The sequence below is a fragment of the Danio aesculapii genome, chromosome 22 (assembly GCF_903798145.1).
Source record: "Danio aesculapii chromosome 22, fDanAes4.1, whole genome shotgun sequence".
Taxonomy (NCBI): Eukaryota; Metazoa; Chordata; class Actinopteri; order Cypriniformes; family Danionidae; genus Danio; species Danio aesculapii.
In genome coordinates, this window is record NC_079456.1 from 25,822,176 (window position 1) to 25,842,612 (window position 20,437).

General features: G+C 37.5%; 1 protein-coding gene across 2 annotated transcripts; it reads right to left on the bottom strand.

Moving 5' to 3' along the window:
- Positions 1 to 1,481: 1,481 nt before the first annotated feature.
- On the bottom strand, positions 1,482 to 20,356 carry slx4 (SLX4 structure-specific endonuclease subunit homolog (S. cerevisiae)). 2 transcript variants are annotated; one of them, XM_056447905.1, is made up of 14 exons: positions 20,143 to 20,356; positions 19,096 to 19,496; positions 15,526 to 15,691; positions 14,762 to 14,989; positions 13,604 to 13,836; positions 12,734 to 13,026; positions 9,738 to 9,969; positions 9,586 to 9,662; positions 9,366 to 9,512; positions 9,125 to 9,294; positions 6,605 to 9,039; positions 6,372 to 6,471; positions 2,312 to 2,578; positions 1,482 to 1,932 (listed from the first exon to the last, which is right to left on the bottom strand). In XM_056447905.1, the coding sequence occupies exons 2-14, from the start codon at positions 19,472 to 19,474 to the stop codon at positions 1,581 to 1,583; spliced, it is 5,079 nt and encodes a 1,692-aa protein (XP_056303880.1). In that variant the 5' UTR covers positions 19,475 to 19,496; positions 20,143 to 20,356; the 3' UTR covers positions 1,482 to 1,580. The 2 variants fall into 2 exon arrangements, with proteins under 2 accessions (XP_056303880.1, XP_056303879.1); XM_056447904.1 differs by having other exon boundaries at positions 15,526 to 15,694.
- Between the last annotated feature and the right edge of the window lie 81 nt (positions 20,357 to 20,437).

A 20,437-nucleotide genomic window follows, 5' to 3' on the forward strand; every position in this document is an offset into this window, starting at 1 on the left:
AACTGGTCTGTTAAAATTCATTTTCTTTTTGGTTTAGTCCCTTTATTAATCAGAGGTCGCCACAGTGGAATGAACCGCCAATTCATCCAGCACATGTTTTACGTAGCGGATACACTTCCAGCCGCAACCCATCTCTGGGAAACATTGTTAAAATGTTAGCCACAAAAAAAAAAAGTGTAATTATTTGTTAGCAACATACTTTAATGTGTCAAAACAAGAAGACTCTAGTTGTATACACTATTTTCAACATAATATGACTTCCTTTTTTTAAATTGACAAGTTTAACAGTGTTAAAAGTATATTTATCGTGGAGGCAATTACATAAATAATCAAAAACAAATATTTGTAGGCTTTTGGTCCAAATTGATTGAGTATAACTTCTGTATAATGCATTTCTGTTATAAAACCTTAAGTTTCATGCCCATTTATAAATATTATGTCCACTCCCCCTTACTTCTGTTAATCATTTAGTATGAATGAAAGATAATGTAAAGCGAAATATTGCTCTGTTATTACCATGAGGAACTGTGTAATTGTTTTTAGTTTTCTTTCCCTGATTTTATCAAGATGAATTGTTGGTGATAGGATGGATGACATCCTGATTGGGTAGCTTTACTTGGACAGAGGAAAACTAAGACCTGTTTAAAATTATTTAAGGCCTAACATTTTGTTTTTGAAGTTTAAGACTCTGTGGATACCCTGGTTAATCCACTCAAAAAAAAAAGTTAGTTTTTGTAATCATTCATTTTCCTTCAGCTTAGTCCCTTATTTATCCACAGCGGATAACTATTCCAGTATATGTTTTACACAGTGGATGCCCCTTCAGAAAACACACGCTTATACACTACGGTCAATTTAGTTTACCCAATTCACTTATACTGCATGTCTTTGGACTGTGGGTGGAAACCAAAGCGCCCGGAGAACATGCAAACACACAGCAACTCCCAACTGGCCCAGCTGGGACTCAAACCAGTGACCTTCTTGGTGTAAGCTGACAGAGATCCGCCATGTTGCCTTATTTGGTAATCTTCAATCAAAAACTTACCAGTTGCTTCTGTGTATGGAGTGACTGTCCTTCTGTTGGTGTCAGTTTGACGGCTTCAATCATAATATTCGTAACCACGCTCCTCTTACTGTTAGTTTGCTACAACGGAATGATGTGCAAAAAGAAAGCCCCACCCCCAAATCAATATTCAGTTTCAGCTGGAAGTACACTGACTTTAAATAGTTGGCTGCATGTGGCCAGGTCTGCTTCAAATCCCGATATGAAATTAAGAACACACAAAAAAAAAACAATAGTACCAACTATTCTATAAAAACGTGACACAGAAATGTCTTTTATTTACATTATCCAAACCTTAATTTAAATTCATTTAAAAGTAATACTTCCACGTCAACCACTGTACAAAATAAACATCAAAGTGGGCCTGATAAATAAAAAAAAAACCCAATGAGTTCTTATACAAACCCTTTCACGCGAAGCTGTGATCCTGAGTTGGAGTTTTTTTTTTTTACAGCCTCTGATTCTTTTTTTTACCACATTATTTGGTTTCAGCCCTTAATCGACTCCCCCATTGGGCCTAGTTGTTTTTTTTCCTCCCTCTTCCAGCAGTTGTAGTTTTTACACGGCGTTTTCTACGGGAAGTTGCGGTCTTGCCTTGTTTGGCCGTGCTGAACGTAATGCACTGTGAGTCCAGGAAGTCTAATAATTTAGCAGCAGCTAACCTGATACCTGCAGCTTTCAAGCCGGCCCGCAGCTCTGCCAGTGGAAGAGGCTGGTACTGCAACACTCGACTGTACAGCTCTGGATCGGACAGGATGAACTGACGGACTGCGAGGAGTTTGTCCTTCTCGCGCACGACAGCCTGAGACGATGTGATGCCCTCATTGTCCGAGTCTTCATCTTCAGACAGACACAGCTCTGGGTTTGACCTGGATTGAGCGAAAGAGTTGAGTGTGATATCTTGATAACAGTAATTGTAGGGTTGTCAAAAGTATCGATTTTGGTACCAAAATTGATACTTTTGACAACTCTTAATATAATTATGGTTATATAAGCAAATTAGGGTTGTCAAAAGTATCGATTTTGGTATCAAAATCGATACTTTTGACAACCCTAATTTAATTGTTTTTATCACCATATTTGCTTCTATTTTAGAACGATGTCTTTACTGTTATCATTCTAGTTATCACAGCCCTAACAGTGATCATGAATGGCTATTGAGAGAGTTTTCTTAAGTCAAATGAGTAGAGCGTTGGACCCAGAAACAGTATTTCATGTTACAATGTAACTAGCAGCAAGGAGCCGTACCTCTCGGACTCTGCAGTGGAAGATGTGTTTGAGTTTTGAGAAGCTGATAGAGACTCTTCTTCTCCTGGTGGAAGTTTGACAGGTGAGACAGCAGGGGGCGCTATAGGTTGCTTAAAGGAGAGCGATTTTGAGCTGGAGGCTATCGGAGGCCGTCGTGGTCCAGAGGTCTCGTCCTCAGACTCTGAGCTCTGCAGCTGGTGGGTGTACTGATGGATCTCTTTCAGCTTCAGAACCATCTGCTTCTTAGGCAGCGGACGCACGCCGTACCTGGAAAACAAAGTTCCAGCTTCAGTTTACAGAATTACACAGCTGTTTTTTTGAACGCGTGTTGTATTGTGAAGGCTTGAAATAAACAACATGACGCTACAAATTTGGTTGTCAGGTAAATGTTTATTAATACCACGAATACTTACAAAGAGGAGAAAAAGGATATAAATAGTATATAAATAGTTATAATAGTATATAAATAATCTAATTTTACAATGTGACTAGTATTGAAAGTATTAAAATGTCAGTGCTTCCCACAGGATTGAAATATACTTGCGGTGGTAGCCGGATTGAAACACCTTTTACCCACAGTATATAAATGGTCAACTACATATGAAAACAAAAAAATAATGTGATTTTTAACTATATTTTTATTTATCATGACTCTGTTATACACCTTTTCTTTTCAATGTGTTAAAGTTATTTAAAAAAGGCTATTAAAATAAAAGAAATCCACTATTTCTGTTACTTTTATGCTATTCAGGAGCCATGTGCACCCACTGACACAGGCTGCTCTCTCTCTCAAGTTACTTTATTGGCATGATATTTTGTACAGAATAACCAAAGCATTTTAGATATGTATAAAGTATATAATATATTAACGTCAATAAATTAATAAAATATACAGCAAATGAGAAATAAATAACAGAAAACAGGAATGAAAACAGAAAATATTGCAAAAAATTACAATCATGACAAGAATAAAAAGTGTAGATTATTTAAATACGGCAAATTAGTTGATTAATCATTTCTAATGGTGTACAAATATTTTGCAGCCAGTATAGATGTGATTTTGTTCAAGTATATAGTCAAATTAATCTGAGTCGTTTATTAAATAATTAATCATTTAAAGTTCCTCTCGCGACTGTACTCGCGCAGTCAGCTGTGAAAAGGTTACGCAAAAATGCATACAAATAATGGCAACTTTAGAAAGTGAAAGCAAAAGCCAAATCCAGGACATTTTAGGAGATTCAGAAACTATGAGCGGATACATTTTGGCACAAAAGGTGCATCTCTGTTGGTCTGCAGAGCACGTGAGATTGTTTGTGTGAGTGAAGATGGTTCTCACCACACAGAACCAGAAGTAGGAAGCGTGCAGAGCGAGAGAAGGTTTTCCACTGGTTAATCGATGGTGAATGTTTGGCTTTCTTTGACGGATACGAAAAAGTCTAAAAGGATAATAATAATAGTATAATTCATGTGTCACCACCAAATATACTTGGGCAGATATTAATATACATGGGTGGCCTGCCCACGTGTGGGAAGCACTGAAATGGCATGCAAGTATTTAATTAGAAACCTATAGAAAGTATTTAATTGGTTCACACAAAATCACCCTCATATCATTCCAGTCCCTTGAGACTTTTAGTTCATTTTTGGAATACAAACGGAAATATTTTAGACGAATTACAAGAGCTCTCTGACCCTCCATAGACATCTAGGGTTGTGAGATGTTCACAGTCCAGAAAAAAGCCAAAAAGGTTGTCAAACATTCTATGTGACTTCAGTGGTTAAACTGTAATAATACGAAGCTCCAAAAACACTTTTGTGCCCCAAACAGTAAAAAGGATTTGCCTATACACTCTCTTTAGCCACATGAGATTAGGGTGCATGTTTACTTTGGGGAAAAAGACGTACTGTGCTGCTGACTCTCATGGCAATATGTTGTACTGTCCATAGTAAACATGCACACCCTGACCTGACGAGGAAGAGAAAATAGTCAAACAAAGTCATTTTTACCGTTTTATTTGCCACACAAAAGTGTTCTTGGAGCTTCACATGATTACAGTTGATCTTAATTTATGTTCCAAAGATAAACGAAGGTCTCAGAGGATTGGAATGAAATGAAGAAGAGGAATTAACATCATTAATTTTCATTTTGAATGAACTAATCCTTTAATAAAACACATCTGCATGGCCTACTATTAACACTCACCAAAAGCTAAAAATGTGAAAATGTGCATTTACAGGTCTATAAAACAGTGTTCTAATATTACCTCGTTTAGTGTAATTAAGCTTTGTTGTAATGAGCAGCTCAAGATGTTTTCAGACTCTTCAAGCAGCTCGGTTGGCAGTAAATTATCCACATAAACCACATCTCTGCTTTTAGATTGAGTGGCGTTTAATGTGGAAATTCCACATAAGGCAAACATCTTTTCAACTTTGTAATGTAATGGTTGTTGACAAAAAATAATAATAATAATAATAATTAATAATAATAATGAGAGAAAGCTTCTCTACTGTTTTACACCAAAATAAAGCTCAATTGTTTAATGCCTGAAAGCAAAGTAAATAAAGTAAAAATGTTGCAATTTATTATGTAAAATAATATATATTAAAAATAATAATTGCAATTCCATGTGTTTCCTCAATTTGTCAGACTGCTTTTTAATGCATTTTCATGGGCAACATAATATTTGTAGCTAGCCGCTGGCAGATTTGGCAACATGCTTAGTGTCTGTTTCATAATTTGTACATCATTTTAATGACAATAATAAAAAATTGTTACATAATCACAAATCACTTTCATATTGAAAAACAGTAAAGCTTTGTTTCATTATAAAGTAAACTGATTTACTATTTTAAATAAAGAAATTCAGAGGGAAAATGCATCTCTATAAATGGATTAATTATTGAACTATAAAACTTTTAGTTTTATTAAATTTCCTGTTACAAATTTCACAAAAGTTAGAAAGTTACTCAACATGGACTGTACTCAGATGAAAGTCCAAATTTTCAAAATAAAGCACACATTGACCCAACCAGATCACCAGATAATCTGAGATCATTCACAAACTGCACTTAAGTGACCAGTTTAAACGTCATTGCCAAAGTTCTAGTAAAAATTAGCCTTTGTTTTCCACTTTGATATTTTCCCCATCTATCCATTCTTCTTAGGTGCATCATTAACCCCTTTCACACATACAGACCATTCCAGAAAATTACCGGCAATTTTCCGGAAAGGTCTGTATATGTGAACAGGCCCTTTTTGAAAATACCGGTAAATTTGTTCCGGCAATTTTCTGGAAAGAGAAGTTGTAACCTTACCAGTAATCTGCCGGAAAGCTGCTCTGTGTGAATGCATAGGGAAAATTGCCGTAACGTTTGGATTGCACTGACCTGAGATCAGACGCATTCTCATCCGTGGTGTTTGTGAAAATGAAAGCTTTTGAATACTTTTCCAGACGCATTTAGCTGCTAGTTGTTAGTCCGATAATGTTTCTTTGTTTCTTCTTAATCCCAACTGTGTAAAAAATTTTCAAAAATATGCTTATGATAAGCCACTGTTTGTTTACCTTCAAGCTCTGCTTTAGTTGCTTGATGCGTGTGACACTTGAAGTGCTCTGGTGAGCGCCAACTCACATATTATGTACATCTCGACATGTGAAAGTGTTCCTCCATATGTTTTCATTCAGGTTCTTCACAATACTTATTCATCTACAGAATTTGTAATGTAGTCAAATGTGTAAACATTTAGCTGCGGTTCGCACTTCTGCCTTTGGATGTCTCTGGAACAAAAGCAGCTGCATGAATGCTAAAGATTTAAATAAAAGTGAACCCATCAACAAGCACAGCCGTTTAGAGCTCCTTTCAGGTTAAGGATGTCAGAATTTACCGGTATTTTGGCATGGAGGTGTGAATGGTCTTTTCCGGAAAAATTCCGAAACGTACTTGCCTGTGTGAACAGCGCTTTTTTGAATTTACCGGTAAAGTTGTTAAGGTAATTTTCCAGTTATTTACCGGTATCGCTGTGTGAAAGGGACTAATGCCTGCATGTTCTCTTTATGCTTACCTGTTGAGTCTGTTTTTGAGTTCAGGTGTCTCCATATCAGAGAAGCCTGGCATGGGAGTGATGGGCACCAATGGTCCATTATTCCTCTTTCTGGATGCAACTGTAAAGAAAGGTAAAGTTGATTTTACAGTTTTCTAAAATCTGTCAGAATGCACAATTAACAGATCTGCACAGCCATGAAAGAACAGACAAGATTTAGGCAAATATAATACAAGTAGGACAAGTCGTTTTACCTGGAGTCTTTAGTTCGGCAACTCTCTTGTCAGAAGGAGCTGCCAGTCTCTGAGAAAGAGGAAGGGGAACCTCCTCTTCTTCCTCCCAATCGTCCCATATATCAGGGTCAGGGATGCTGGGATTGAATGGAGGTGGACTTGGATCAGGGATTTTGTTATGAGCTCCAGATGCAACAGGAGATCTGATCTGTAGACTTGTCATTTGTCCTTTGCTCTCGAGACCTGGTGAACTGACTGTGCCTTCACTGCTGTCAAGTCTTAGACTAAAGTGAGGCTTCTGGCTCCCTATCCCTCCATCCAAACCCCAGGAGTCGTCAAACGCAATGGGAGGCTCATCCATCTGACAGAATGAACTGCCTGCAATATCCACCACTTCTTCAACACTTTGATTAGGAATTTCTTTTTCCACTCTTTCTTCATTATTACATAACGAGTTGTCTGCAATATCCACCACTTCCTCGACACTTTGGTTTGGATTCTCTTCTCCAGCTCCTCTCCAAGGCTCATCCATGTCAGAGAATGACTTTCTGGATATATCAACCACTTCTTCAACACTTTGATTTAGATTCTCTTCTCCCACTTCCATTTGCTTAATCCCATTATTCCCACTCTCTCTTGATCTTTCAGGACTACTGTCCTGGTGGGATGGGTTGAAGCATCCATGCTGGCTCTTTTCAGGTGTTTTACTAGGAGAAGGAGAATTTAGTTGTAGAGATTCTACCTTTTTCTGACAGTTAAATGAACTAGAACGACCTCTACTATCCCTGAGGGGAATCTCACATTCCCCAACCATTGGAGAGTCAAACAGGATCTGACGTTGTAAGGGACCAACTGAATGGAGAGGGGTGCTACTTGAGGGCTGCAGGACACCCTGGGCTGGACGTCCCATGATGATGCTAGCATGAGAGACATCAGAAGCAACCTGGGACAATCTAAGATGTTGACGTGGTCTCTGGTAATCTGGAGAGCGATCCATTTTAGTGCTAGTATGTTCTTTAGAGGGACTCTGACCTGATTTGTGGAGTTCAGACAAGGGTGCTTGCTTCTCTTTAGAGCATTTGCTGCTTGAAGAAGCAAAGGTGGCAGGTTTCAAACTGTCCAACACAGAAGATGATGAAGAAGAAGAAGATGAAGGAGAACAAGATTTGGGGAATAGCTGAGTTCGACGCATGCTGACGCATGTCTGGGCTGAGCTACATCGTGTGGATGGTACCGGAGTAGCTGGAATCAGCCAGGAAACTTCAGCAGAGCCATCAAACACACTTTCATTTGCAACCCCAGGGCTACAGTCAGACTTGGTTTCTGTATCAACTGTCACCTGCTTTGAAACATTCACCTGTTTACCAGCATGACCTTGGGGTCCAGTTTCTTTAAAACTGTTTTCTGTGGGTTTAACTTGAAGAGCACAGCTTTCAGACATGCGAGGAGGCTCTGAGGGAGATTTAATAGGAGACTTAGGGGTTAAAGCACATTTAGTGGTACTAGTATTGTGTTTACCATCCACATCCATTGCCTCATCAGAATCATCTGAGAGCACAATGAGCTCAACTTGTTTACTGTGTGATTTCGGAGGGGAAGAAGGGTCTTCTATTCCCGGGCAGCTTGAAATATCTTTTCTTAAGAGTTTATCCTCAGCCTTATATGGTACCGGAGACACACCAGGCATTGGAAAAGAAGGCTCACCTGACATACCTGAGCTTAGAGGAGGGCTTATTGACAGGTCGATCACCTCACCGACACACGAAGGGCGAAATGGGGCAGGTGTGTTTCGTTGTATTGTGTGTGAAGGCTTGTAATGTTGTTTCTGAGAGCAGGATGCTGGTGTCTGTGGCGGTTCCTTGTATTCCCCTATAGACTGGGAGAATAAGCGGTCATAGCTCTTGTCAAGGCTGGCATCTGGGTCTTTGTTTTCATGTGTGCCGGCATCTAAATCTGGCATCAAACAAACTCTCGCAGTCTCCAGATTTGGAGTTGATGTTGGACTTGTTACCATGGCAGACTCTTGGAGGGATTCAGTCTCGCTTTTTTCGATCTCTTCATCCTTCATCATTTCATTTCCAGGGGATGTACTTGCATCTCCCTCATCCTCCTCAGTCTCTGTCGCAGTTGTCTCCATCTTTCTTTGCGTAGCTGCAAACTCATAGATCTCATCTAGCTCCTCCTCATCCACTCTGTCCTCTTTCTCTCCATCTCTCTCTTGCACCTCTTCCATGACTCTCTCCTCTCCGGACGTCTCTTTAAACTCATCCTCCTCTTCACTGTCCTCATGCTGCCACATTGACTGGAGAAGCTCCAAGAAGTTGCTTTCTGCAAACTTATGCTCTTCTTGGTCCCTGGAATGTGGTTCAGGTGCTTGAAACATGCCTTTAGATGCGTTTTCATCTGTGCTTCCAGAATATTCCTCACACTGCTGCTGTAGCTCAGCTAAACCAAATCTGAAAATGATCACAAAATACGCAACTGTGATTTCATTTTATGCACCAAAAAATTCAATCACAGCATAGAACTTGTTGTACAGACCTAACGGCAAGCTCCTGCATGTGTGGTAGTAGTGTGTGCGTCAGAGGACAGTGAGCAGTGTAAAGATACTGCAGGAAGGCCAACACTGCCTCGCTCAACACATCACCAAACAGCACCCTCCGAGCAACAGGCAAACCCTCCTCCTGGACGCCAAAACCTGAATCGTGAACCTACAAACACAGTTTGGTGATTTGTCTGCACTCGGTTTATGCTAGTGGCGTCGATTTAAAAATGCACTAACCATGTTGGCCAGCAGGGGGCATCGTGTGTACAGCATAAACGAGTGAGCAAAAAAGACATCGCCACTGTCCACCTGCAACTGCACATCACTGAGTTGAGGGTTGTTCACCATACTGCTCAAATCAGAAGCTAGCTTTGAAACGTACACCTGAAAAACACAAACATGAAGAGTATGCAGATTGACTTTGCTCTATTTTCAGTGCAGTTAAGGAAATTCTTACTGTTTTATCAGTCGTTCTGTCAGTTGCCTCTGGAGCAGATCCACTTGAGGGAAGTTCATTCAAAGCATTATCTTTGTCTAAAAAATATGGGACAGAGTGTGAGAGGAGCGCATAAAAGAGTGTATTTTATGAAAGATTATTTCGATTATTACCTGATTTGCCCGCTGCAGCTGTATATGTTGTATATCCATACTGGGTGAGGGTCATGCCTTCCTCTGCAAGCTCCATCAGGTCCTGCAGAGCCTGGGTGCCCGGCGTATCCGAACAGGGGGTTAGAGGACGGGTAGTTCGATTCTGTGTCAGGCTCTGATCTGAAGGCTTTTCCTGAAGCAGACCTGGAGTACTTTTGACTGGTGTAGCTTCAAGAGGCTTGTCGTTTTCCTTCTAAAATAGTAATGTACAGAAGATTGAACACAGATTTCAAAAAACAAAGTAAACATTGTCAAAAATTATTAACTTTCTTTTACATTTTTTTCCCTTTTACTATCATGGCGCTCCAAAACCCTGAGACAATTCATCTTCAGAACACAAGTCACTCACACACACCTTTATTCAAAAGGTTTTCTTCTCCTCAGTGTCAGTTCAGAGCACGTTCCCTCAAATGAAATGACAGAAGATGCATGGACTGTTGAACTGTTTCTTTTGTTACCTTTCTGGGCTTCAAACATCTCAGGACCATTGCTGTCTATGGAGGGTCAGAAGGTTTTCAGAACTCATCTAAAAAAATTAAATTTGTGTTCGGAAAATGAAAGAAGGTCTTGAGCAGAGGTCTCAAACTGCCGACCCGCGGGCCATTTGCGGCCTCCCTTTTCTCCCTCCGGCTCGCAACTGACGTCAAAAATATTATGAGATTCGGCCCAACAAAACATATATTTTTGAATCACTATCATTGTTGTGCAGTCACATATACCTACTTGTGGTTTTGACCCCCCCACCACCTACTGGACATTTAAAGTACTGCACTATATATTCGGTTTACTTTCGGTTTCTTTGAACGTGTGATTGAGTAACTCACATGCAGATTATTTCTGCTGTTGATTTAATTATTGAAATATACGTCTCCAAGTTCTTTATTTTTAATAAAAAATTTTTACTATTTTTGTAAACATTCAAGGGTCGTTTGAATATTATCAGTTTTATTCCACTTTATGGCTTACACTTTATGCTGGTGGTGTAAATATAATCATTTTTTCTAATATTTCATTTAAACTGTCCCATTTAATAGATTTTCCTCATATGCATATTAAGATTTGTATCAAAAAATGTACATTAGTAAAATTTGACTACTGGCTGAATTGAACATGTTAAAGTAAATGTAAATATACCCGTTTTTTTTACAAAAAAGAATGATATTGAGAAGAACAATTGCCAGTAGAATCAACAAAGTTACCCAAACTTTGTTCTGCTGTTTTACTCTATCTGTTAAACTTTTGATTAAGCAACAATTGATTGGGACATAATAATAATAATAATAATTATTATTATTCTTATTATTATTCTTATTATTATTATTGTTGTTGTTTTTGTGCCTATTATTAAATTGCATTTTCATAGCAATTTAAACTACCCCTTCAATAAGTACAACAAGAAACAAAAAGAAGGAGCTTTGATACTCTGGGGAAGAATGTCTGAATGCCTTAATTACATTAGGTTTCCTCTTTTTTTTCTTGTGCTTGAATGTTAAAGCTGCCCTCCTATGAATTGTCAGTCACAGCAGTCAATGCAGTTACTGCATTTCGTTGACTTGTACTTGTGTAATGACAATAAAGTTGAATATAATCTAATCTAATCACTGATATGGCCCCCTGCCAATTTGAGTTTAAGACCCCTGATCTTGAGGAATTTGGAACGACTTGAGGGCAAGTTATTAATGACAGAACTTTCTTTTTTGGGGGGGTGAATAACCCTTTAACTGAATTGTTTTGGTTTTAGAAACCCTCAGTAGTCTCAGTTAAAACTGTTATAGCTAACAAAAACCACTGAAGTGTAATAATATTTTTACCTGAAATAAAATAAATGCTAACAGCAATTAGTTTAACTTAAAACCCAAATCAAAAACTAAATTAATAAACAGTAATGAAAATGACAAAATCCAACAAAATTATTAAAACATTCAAATATAAAATAAAAAAAATAAATAAAAAAACAAAACAAAAAAAATAAATCAATAAAAACTACAATGCTCATGTTTTAATAAAGTTAACAATTACTCCATTTTTTATATACAGTGATCCCCTGCCATAACGTGGTTTTACTTTTATTTCTTTTTTCTAAAGTGCATTGTGTCCTGCGTCCTAACTGGCTGTAGACCGTCTCTTCCATGCCGTGTCTCCTGCACAGTACAGAATGCGTTCAGCTTGCCAAATTTACATAAATGAAAATTGTTGTTTTATGCTTTGCTGTTTTTACTTTCTTGTAAGCGCTTTGGGTTTTAGGAAAGTGTGTTATAAATAAAATATATTATTATTAAATCATTTAGATCATTTTATATCACATTATATTATATCATTTTATATTCTATCACATTATTTCATATTATATTATATCATATTATAATCACATTATATCATATCATTCATTCATTCATTCATTCATTCATTTTCTTTTCGGCTTAGTCCCTTTATTAATCCGGGGTCGCCACAGCGGAATGAACCACCAACTAACCAAGGATGCCCTCACAGCTGCAACCCTTCTCTGGGAAACATCCACACACACTCACACTCATACACTACAGACAATTTAGCCTACCCAATTCACCTGTACAACATGTCTTTGGACTGTGTGTGAAACCAGAGCACCCGGAGGAAACCTACGCAAACACAGGGAGAACATGCAACCTCCACACAGAAATGCCTACTGACCCAGCCAAGGCTCGAACCAGCGACCTTCTTGCTGTGAGGCGACAGCACTACCTACTGCGCCGCCTATATTATTTCATATCACATTATATTATATCATATCATATTATTTTATATATCGTATTATATCATATTTCATTATATCATTTTGTATTATATCATATTATATTAGATCATATTATATATTCCTGGCATTTGTATATTTTTTAATAAAGCCCCATTTTTGCTTTAACTACATATTAATTAATCTATATTTACAATTTGTGATCTTTATGAACTATTTTTCTCACCTGTGGTGCGACCCATGGCTGTATAAAGCTGCTCAGCTCAGACGTGTAGAACTCTGAAACGGTGTCTGGTTGTCCTCTGTGTAGAGCGCTTTTGTCCCAGAGGGGTGCGTGAGGTTGAAGAGGGAGGCTGGAGGGGCTCAGGGTGGGTGTTGGAGGAGAAGGTGGTCTGGAGCAGAGCAGAAGAGATGAAACCCTCTCCTGTAGGCGGTTCAGTGCAATCTGAGGGTCCTGAATGAGGAGCAGCGGCGGCTGGACAGGAGACGCTCCCTTCCTTCTCTTTCCACGACCCTTACCTGAATGAGAACAGGAATGATATGCTGTTTAACTTACAGTAAAAATATGGTTTGAGGAAGCTTGTGTTTTGAGTGTTGTTTGCACATTCAGTCTTCTTGGAATATTGCATGAATTAATGCTTAGTGGAAACACCAAGATGCCTAATCATGTAAAAAGATGCACTTTAAAAATACAAATGTGCACAATTGAGACAGATAAACTTGATAAAGTCAGATAAAAAAAATTGGAAACACACTGAATTAATTGCAGCATGTGCTTCAGAAAAGTCATGTGATTTTGTTTTAACAAATCATGTGATGACAAAAATAGGTGCGATGGGACAATATTAATAAACAAACCAGTGGATCGACCACAATGTAAAACACCTGAAATGCTGTTTTGGTCATTCTAAAATCTCTTAGCCAAAGTCTGTCATCAAAGTGGTTTGGTAAGTTGAATTTGACTTTTGGACAGAAACATAGGTAATGTACCATTGTGCATTATTAAGGATAAATTAATCTAAATTAATAAATAATTATTTTAAGCAATAATCGATCACAGGAATTTGTGGAAATTGACATAAAGTGGCAAGTTGACCTGCTCCAGGTTTCCACTTTAGGACAGGAGCTGTGGCTGCAGGAGGGCTGGAGATCTGAGCCAGAATCTCCCTCTGCTCCTCCAGCTCTCGCTTTTTCTCCACCTCCTGTTCCAGCAGAGAGCGGGACAGAGCCAGTGCCATCATGGTGTCCTCGTCCAACTTCTGCCCTTTTCTCCTGCTCTTCTTTTTCACAGGCACACCATCCCCCCTTACAGCGCCATCCACTTGTTGCCTGAAGAAAGACAGAATTTATAACACAAGTACTTCATTTCCAGCGATCAATTTTAATTTTATGTTTAGAAATTGGAAAAAAAAACCTATAAGCTGTACTGTGCAAAAGTCCTAAGCACTATACCATCTTTGTTGGTCTAAGACTTTTGTGCAATATATAATCAATCAGTGTCAGAAAATAAAAGAAATATGTACATAAAAAAACAACATTTACTCTTCAAGCTAAAGTCTATGTTTAATGTGGCTTCCCCTTGCACCATTGAACTGTTTTGTTCTAATTGTCCTGACTTTTTCTGAAATAATTTGCTGTGATATCAGGCTTTTTTAAGCACTTCTTCTTTAGGTTTAAAGTGTCATATCTTTCTTTTTCCATCCAGGTGATCTTGAACAGCTTCTATAATATTCAGGTATGGACACTGTGGAGGCCATTTTATGACTGTCTGTGTTTCATCGGTTGTTTTCTTTCTCTAAACACAATTTCACTGCAATTATCGGATCATTATCATGCTGAAAATAAAACTATTTCCAATGAAATCCTTTCCTGAAGGAATGGCATAACGGATTAAAACCTATCTGTACTTTTCAACGTTCACAATTCCATCAATTCAGACAATATTGCTAACAACACTGGTAGAAATGCAACTCAGACCAGGACAAACAGCCTCTTTCCAACATTGTCTTTGACATGTCTTAAACAACTAAACCAAAATAATTCAAACGCTAACCTAACCTGAATCCTATCCTAACAAACCATAGATAAACTTAAAGATAACTTATTCACCCTGTGTAAATCTCAATTTAAAACAAAATTGACAAAACAATTACATGCAAAGGGTCCCATACTAATATATATATATATATATATATATATATATTTATATACACACATATTAAAAAGGTGAACATGTGAACAGTATTTAATTTACATTTGGTCAGTGTTGCGGTCACTCTCGGTCTCAGCCGCTTGTCTCCTCAACGCCTGGAGAAGATCATTGGGCTTCACTCCCATATCCGACGAGCAGCGCTTTAGATGAGCAGAGCGGCTTTTTTCTGATTTAAAACTCTTTCCGCAGATGGGACACTCTGGAACCCTTGGTCTGGGCTGGGAATGATGGGATGTCGAGGGTGCACTGCTCTCACTGGCATCAAGACATCTGAAAAAACCCAGGAGAACAATGAGAAGCCAAATGTGAAACTCATGAGTGTAAAATCATGAAAGTTGTGGTCTTAATTCCATCCTCCTGGACTCTTGCAGAAATCATGTTCATGGATGAGCTAAAGTATTCAACACTTATTATCATGGTAGTTTGAAGCGGAGTAAAGGCTGATTTATACTTCTGTGTCGAGTGATCGCTGTGACCCACGGCAACTGCCTTGTACGTAGTTATGCATTTATACTTCTGCATGCTGTTTGTGTTGCTCTGCAATAACACCTCCAAAACACTAGCTGGCAACAGGTTTTTATGTTCCTCTGTGTCGAGTTTATTTGGGGGTGTTTTGTTTTTTCTGAACGCTACCTTAATGTGCAAGTAGCTAAAACTCGCTCATTCAGAGGCAGGAACCGGCAGATGTGCAACAACTTTAACCATAAGGTAAACACAAAACAACAGTTTCCATCTGAGCAGTCGTCACCACAACATGTTGGTGGCCATATTAGTGAAGGGCAGCGCGTGTCATGATAGTGTTTCACCTGTTGATGTGCTGAGTGCGCAGCGAGGGGCTCATGGATGACAGATCTTTCTGGCAGAGCTGACAGAAAAACAGTCCTCCATCCTCCACATCTCCAGCAGCAGCCCGAGCCTCTCGATCCAGCTCCTGCTGAAGCCGAAGAGCCAGAGCTTCATCTCCGCTCACATCTACTGGAAAACAGCATAATGGTCCCCAAAATGATTTGCACTACATTCTCCTATAGCAGGGATGGGCAAACTCGATCCTGGAGGGCCAGTGTCCCTGCATAGTTTTGCTCCAACCCTAATCAAACACACCTGCTTGTAGCTTTCTAGTGATCTTAAAGACACTAATTAGGGTGTTCAGGTGTGTTTGATTAGTGTTGGAGCAAAACTCTGCATGGACACCGGCCCTCGAGGATCAAGTTTGCCCATGCCTGTCCTATAGTGATGATAGCTCAACCGTTAACCAAAATACAGTTTAGTTATTACATTTCAACAAACTTTATAAAACTGTATATAACTTTACAATTAGATCATAGGTCTCAAACTGGATTCCTGGAGGACCACAGCTCTACACAGTTTTGCTCCAACCCTAATCAAACACAGCTGATCCAAATATTCAAGGCGTTCAAGACTACTAGAGACTATTAAGCAGGTGTGAGTTGGAGTATGTTGGAGCTAAACTTCGCAAAGTTGCGGCCCTCCAGAAATTGAGATTGAGACCACTGAATTAGATAAATAATACTGGTAACACTTTAGTTTAAATATCAGTTCCCACTATTAACTACTGGCTTATTACCTGCCTATTATTAAGATATTGGCTGTTTATTAGTACTTTTAAAGTACATATTCTGCATGATCTTATTCTACCTTAATAACAATAAATAAGCAACAAATTAATAGTTTATGGAGTTAAATGTGTTTGTTAATTGTTTGGTAATCGTAAGAATTGTACCTTCATATAAAGTCTGTGCAGTATATTTATTAACAAAGCTAAATTTCAAGTAGATATAATTAATAATAACAACTGAAAGAATTAATAACTGGGAAAAAATACAATAGGAATGTACATAAAATACACTTACATAGCTGAGACAGACGACACAATTTCATTCGACGAATTTACTTTCAAAACAAACATACATTTGATATTAATATTATGTAAAAATAACAGCCATTAGGGCTGCACAATATATCGTTTCACCAGCGATACTACAATGTGCACATTCACAGTAGTCACATTGCAAGATATGCAATGTTGAGTCAGAATTATAGTTGACCAGGAGCTACAGAAATGTATAATTCATATATTTATAACAGGGTTCAAACATGTTTACTGCCAAAATTCCATGACTTTTCCGAGACTTTTTCAGAACTAAATGTTCATGACCTACTGTTTCATGTAATATCTACGTATACATGGTAAATAATAAGAAAAACAATGACACTCAAATTTATTACAGCATATCATAGAACACGCAACAAACTATTGAGTTCAAATGTATTTTTATATCTATGTAAATGTGCTTTTGACAATGCTTACACAGCACTAATAATGTGAGAGCAAGGTTTTGGCCAAGGACAGAAAAGAAGAGAACTAATCTATAATCAAGTGTACAGATATTTGTTAAACTAATTTCCATGACTTTTCCAAAACCTTTCCAGGGCTGGAAAATGCCATGTCAAAATTCCATGACTTTTCCAAGTTTTCCATGACCGCATGAACCCTGTTATAAGGGATTTATATGATTTGGGAAAAATGTTTTCTTGCCTAAAGTTTTTCTCTTGCTTCTTGTCCAAATATCTACATTTCAAAGCAAAAACAAGATTTTTTGGTAACACTTTATAATAACTCCACACTATGAATCATTAATTAAGCATTAGCAAATAGTGAATTCATTATCTGTTAAGCATTAACTCTACATTAATAAATATTAGTAAGCAGTTTATAACTGCAGCTACAATCGCTGTACTCTTGACTTACAAACACATGTATAATGTGCTTAATGATTGTGTTTTCATAATTTGTTAATGATTTATTTTTCATTTTTGTTAATGATTCTATTTACTAAATTCAGCATCGCATCATTTACAACCTAGTTATTTAAGAATGGTTGGTGTTTATTAAGACGATTCAGAATACGCAAGTAAATTAACATTTATAATTATTATTATTCAGACATACACTAATAGTTAATATGTTAACAAATGCTTTATTAACTCAACTTCATCCAGTTCTGTGACCTAATATAAAGTGAGGACTATTCATGCTTTATAAAGCCCTTATAAATGACAAAAAGGCTCAGTTACATTCTAAACAGGAAAAAAATAAACAACTTTATTCATTTCTATTCATTTCAAAATACTAATGAAACCATATCAAATTAAAAATAAATCTTTGCAATTTAAAATACAATTGCTGTGCAGTTTAAACATTGGTAAATAACATTGAAATGCTGCATCATATTAAATTGTTAAATTATTATATTGTTGTTGTTTTATCCAATTTGATGTTGTATTTTGACACTCCTGTTATTCAGCAATGTTTAAACTCTAGTCATTTTATTTTTTTAAATAAGATTGCAAAGAGTATTGTTCATTTGATGGTTATTACACCGTCCGAAAGTACTATCGGCCCATGTCTAGATGAGTGTAAACTAAGCTATGCTATATAAATCTACCTGATAGTCTGGCCTTAAATAGTTTCATTATAATTAGCAACTAACTGTTAGCATATATAGTAGTGCATCTAATTCGTTCATTATATTTTTTTAAAGTCAAAATGTATGATGTTTATTTTGCTAGCGCTCATTGTTATTCTGTCAGTAAACAATTAATCTGTGCAAGTTTATCCACTGACAAAACATGTTTGTTTTGGTAATCTTCAATCAAAATCTGAACAGCCATTAAAACCTATAAGAAATGATCAAACCTCTAACTTCATCACTTCTGATCTGCGCTACTTATTGTAATGTTGAAAAAGTTCATCTTTTTAATCAAGTTAAGGGAATAGTTCACACAAAACTCTAAATTCTGTCATTATTTACTCACCTTTAATAGTTCCAAATATTTTTGGCTTTGTTTCTTCCGTTGAAAAGAAAATAAGATATTTTGAAGAATGCTGAAAACCTGTAACCATTGACTTCCAGTGTTTGTTTTTCCTAATATGCAAGTAAATGGTTACCGGTTTACAACATTCTTCAAAATATCTTCTTTTGTGTTCAACAGAAGGAAACTCATAAAGGTTTAAAACCACTTGAGGATGATTAAAGTTAAAGGGATAGTTCACACAAAACTCAAATTACTGTCGTTATTCACTCACCTTTACTTGTTCCAAATTTGTTTGGCTTTGTTTCTTCCGTTCAACAGACAAGAAGATATTTTGAAGAATGGTGGAAACCTGTAACCATTGACTTTTATAGTGTTTGTTTTTCCTAATATGCAAGTCTTTTCTAATATTTCCAACATTCTCCAAAATATCTTCTTTTGTGTTCAACAGAAGGAGACTCATAAAGCTTTAAAACCACTTGAGGGTGATTAAATTTTCATTCGTTGCGTGGACTATCACTTTAAGGTTCAGACCACCATACCTGTGTGCTGGACCCCATCAGGAGCGTCACAGTTCTCATCAGTCTCTGCATGTAAAAGTCTCTCTGGACTGGTTCTCTTAAACTGCTGCATTCTCCGGATCACAGCATCTTTCACCTTCCCTGTGGCAGATACACCCAAGTCGGCCGAAGGGGCATCAGCAGACACCGCAGTCTGAGTCCTGCCATTCAGCTGAGTCTTCACCGCATCTTTAGTCCTCTTCCTCCTCTTAGGCGGGTTTCTTCCGGATGACGGAGAGGATGGTTCTTCATCCTTGGTTGCTGATCTTTTCTCATCTCCAGAACCTGCTGGTCCTTTCCTTCTAACCCTTTTGAGGAGCCTTGAGCAGAGGTCTTTGAAGTCCTGGTCCGAGTCGTCCATGATGAGCTACTACATGCATGATCTGTCAAATGTGTAAAAGGGATAGTTCACACAAAACTGAAAATTTACTCACAATTTACGCAAACTTAAGTGGTTTTAAACCTTTACGGTCACACTTTATTTTGATGGTCCGTTGAATTTAAGCTACATTGCATCTAGATTCCAACTAATTAGATTATAAGTAGACTGTTAGTTTAGGGTAAGTGTAAGTTGACATGTACAAAGTTTCTTATAGTCAGTTAGCTGTCTGTTGAAGGAGCAGTATCTGCAGATATTAAGCAGACAGTCTACAATACTCAAATGGACCATCAAAATAAAGTGTTACTACCTTTACTAGTTTCTTTCTTCTGCTGAACACAAAAGAAGATATTTTGAAGAATGTTATTTAATTTAATTACATAGTAGGAAAAACAAATACTATGGAAGTCACTGGTTACTGTATTTCCAACATTCTTCGTAATATCTACTTTTGCGTTCAACAGAAGAAAGAAACTAATAGTTTTTAAATAATGACATCATTTTTCTTTTCGGATAAACTACGCCTTTAACTATTATGTGAATATATTGAATTATTTTACTAATAAAATATGCTATTCGTATCTTCTATAAACAATGTTAGCATCAAGACCAAGGAGAGTTGTACGTAAAGAAATACATATTTACGTTACCTTTGTTTACATTTCAGTCCACGATTCGAACGGAATTATGTCGGTTGACGTACATTTGTTGCGATTTATTTGATAACAACTTAAATTTAGACCACTATTGCGGCGAACGTCATTTTAAGCATTTAACATGAATGATTGTATGTTTAAAAAAACAACGAATTTATAATAAAATGTGCCGCAGCAACGGAAAATGTTCAAAATGCTGTCCCGCAGCCGCCCGCCGCTGTCTACTTCCTGTGACGTCCGTTACGCGTTGACGTAATGGCCGCGTCTGTTGCGAAACATCAGAGTCATG

Bases quoted from the DNA above. Each gene is read 5' to 3' on its own strand.
- slx4 (XM_056447904.1), bottom strand. From the start codon at position 19,474: ATGGACGACTCGGACCAGGACTTCAAAGACCTCTGCTCAAGGCTCCTC. The intron at 14,990-15,525 runs GTGAAACACTAT...GGGTTTTTTCAG, and splicing joins CGCACTCAGCACATCAACAG to ATGTCTTGATGCCAGTGAGA. The intron at 9,295-9,365 runs GTTAGTGCATTT...CTGTGTTTGTAG, and splicing joins GCCCCCTGCTGGCCAACATG to GTTCACGATTCAGGTTTTGG.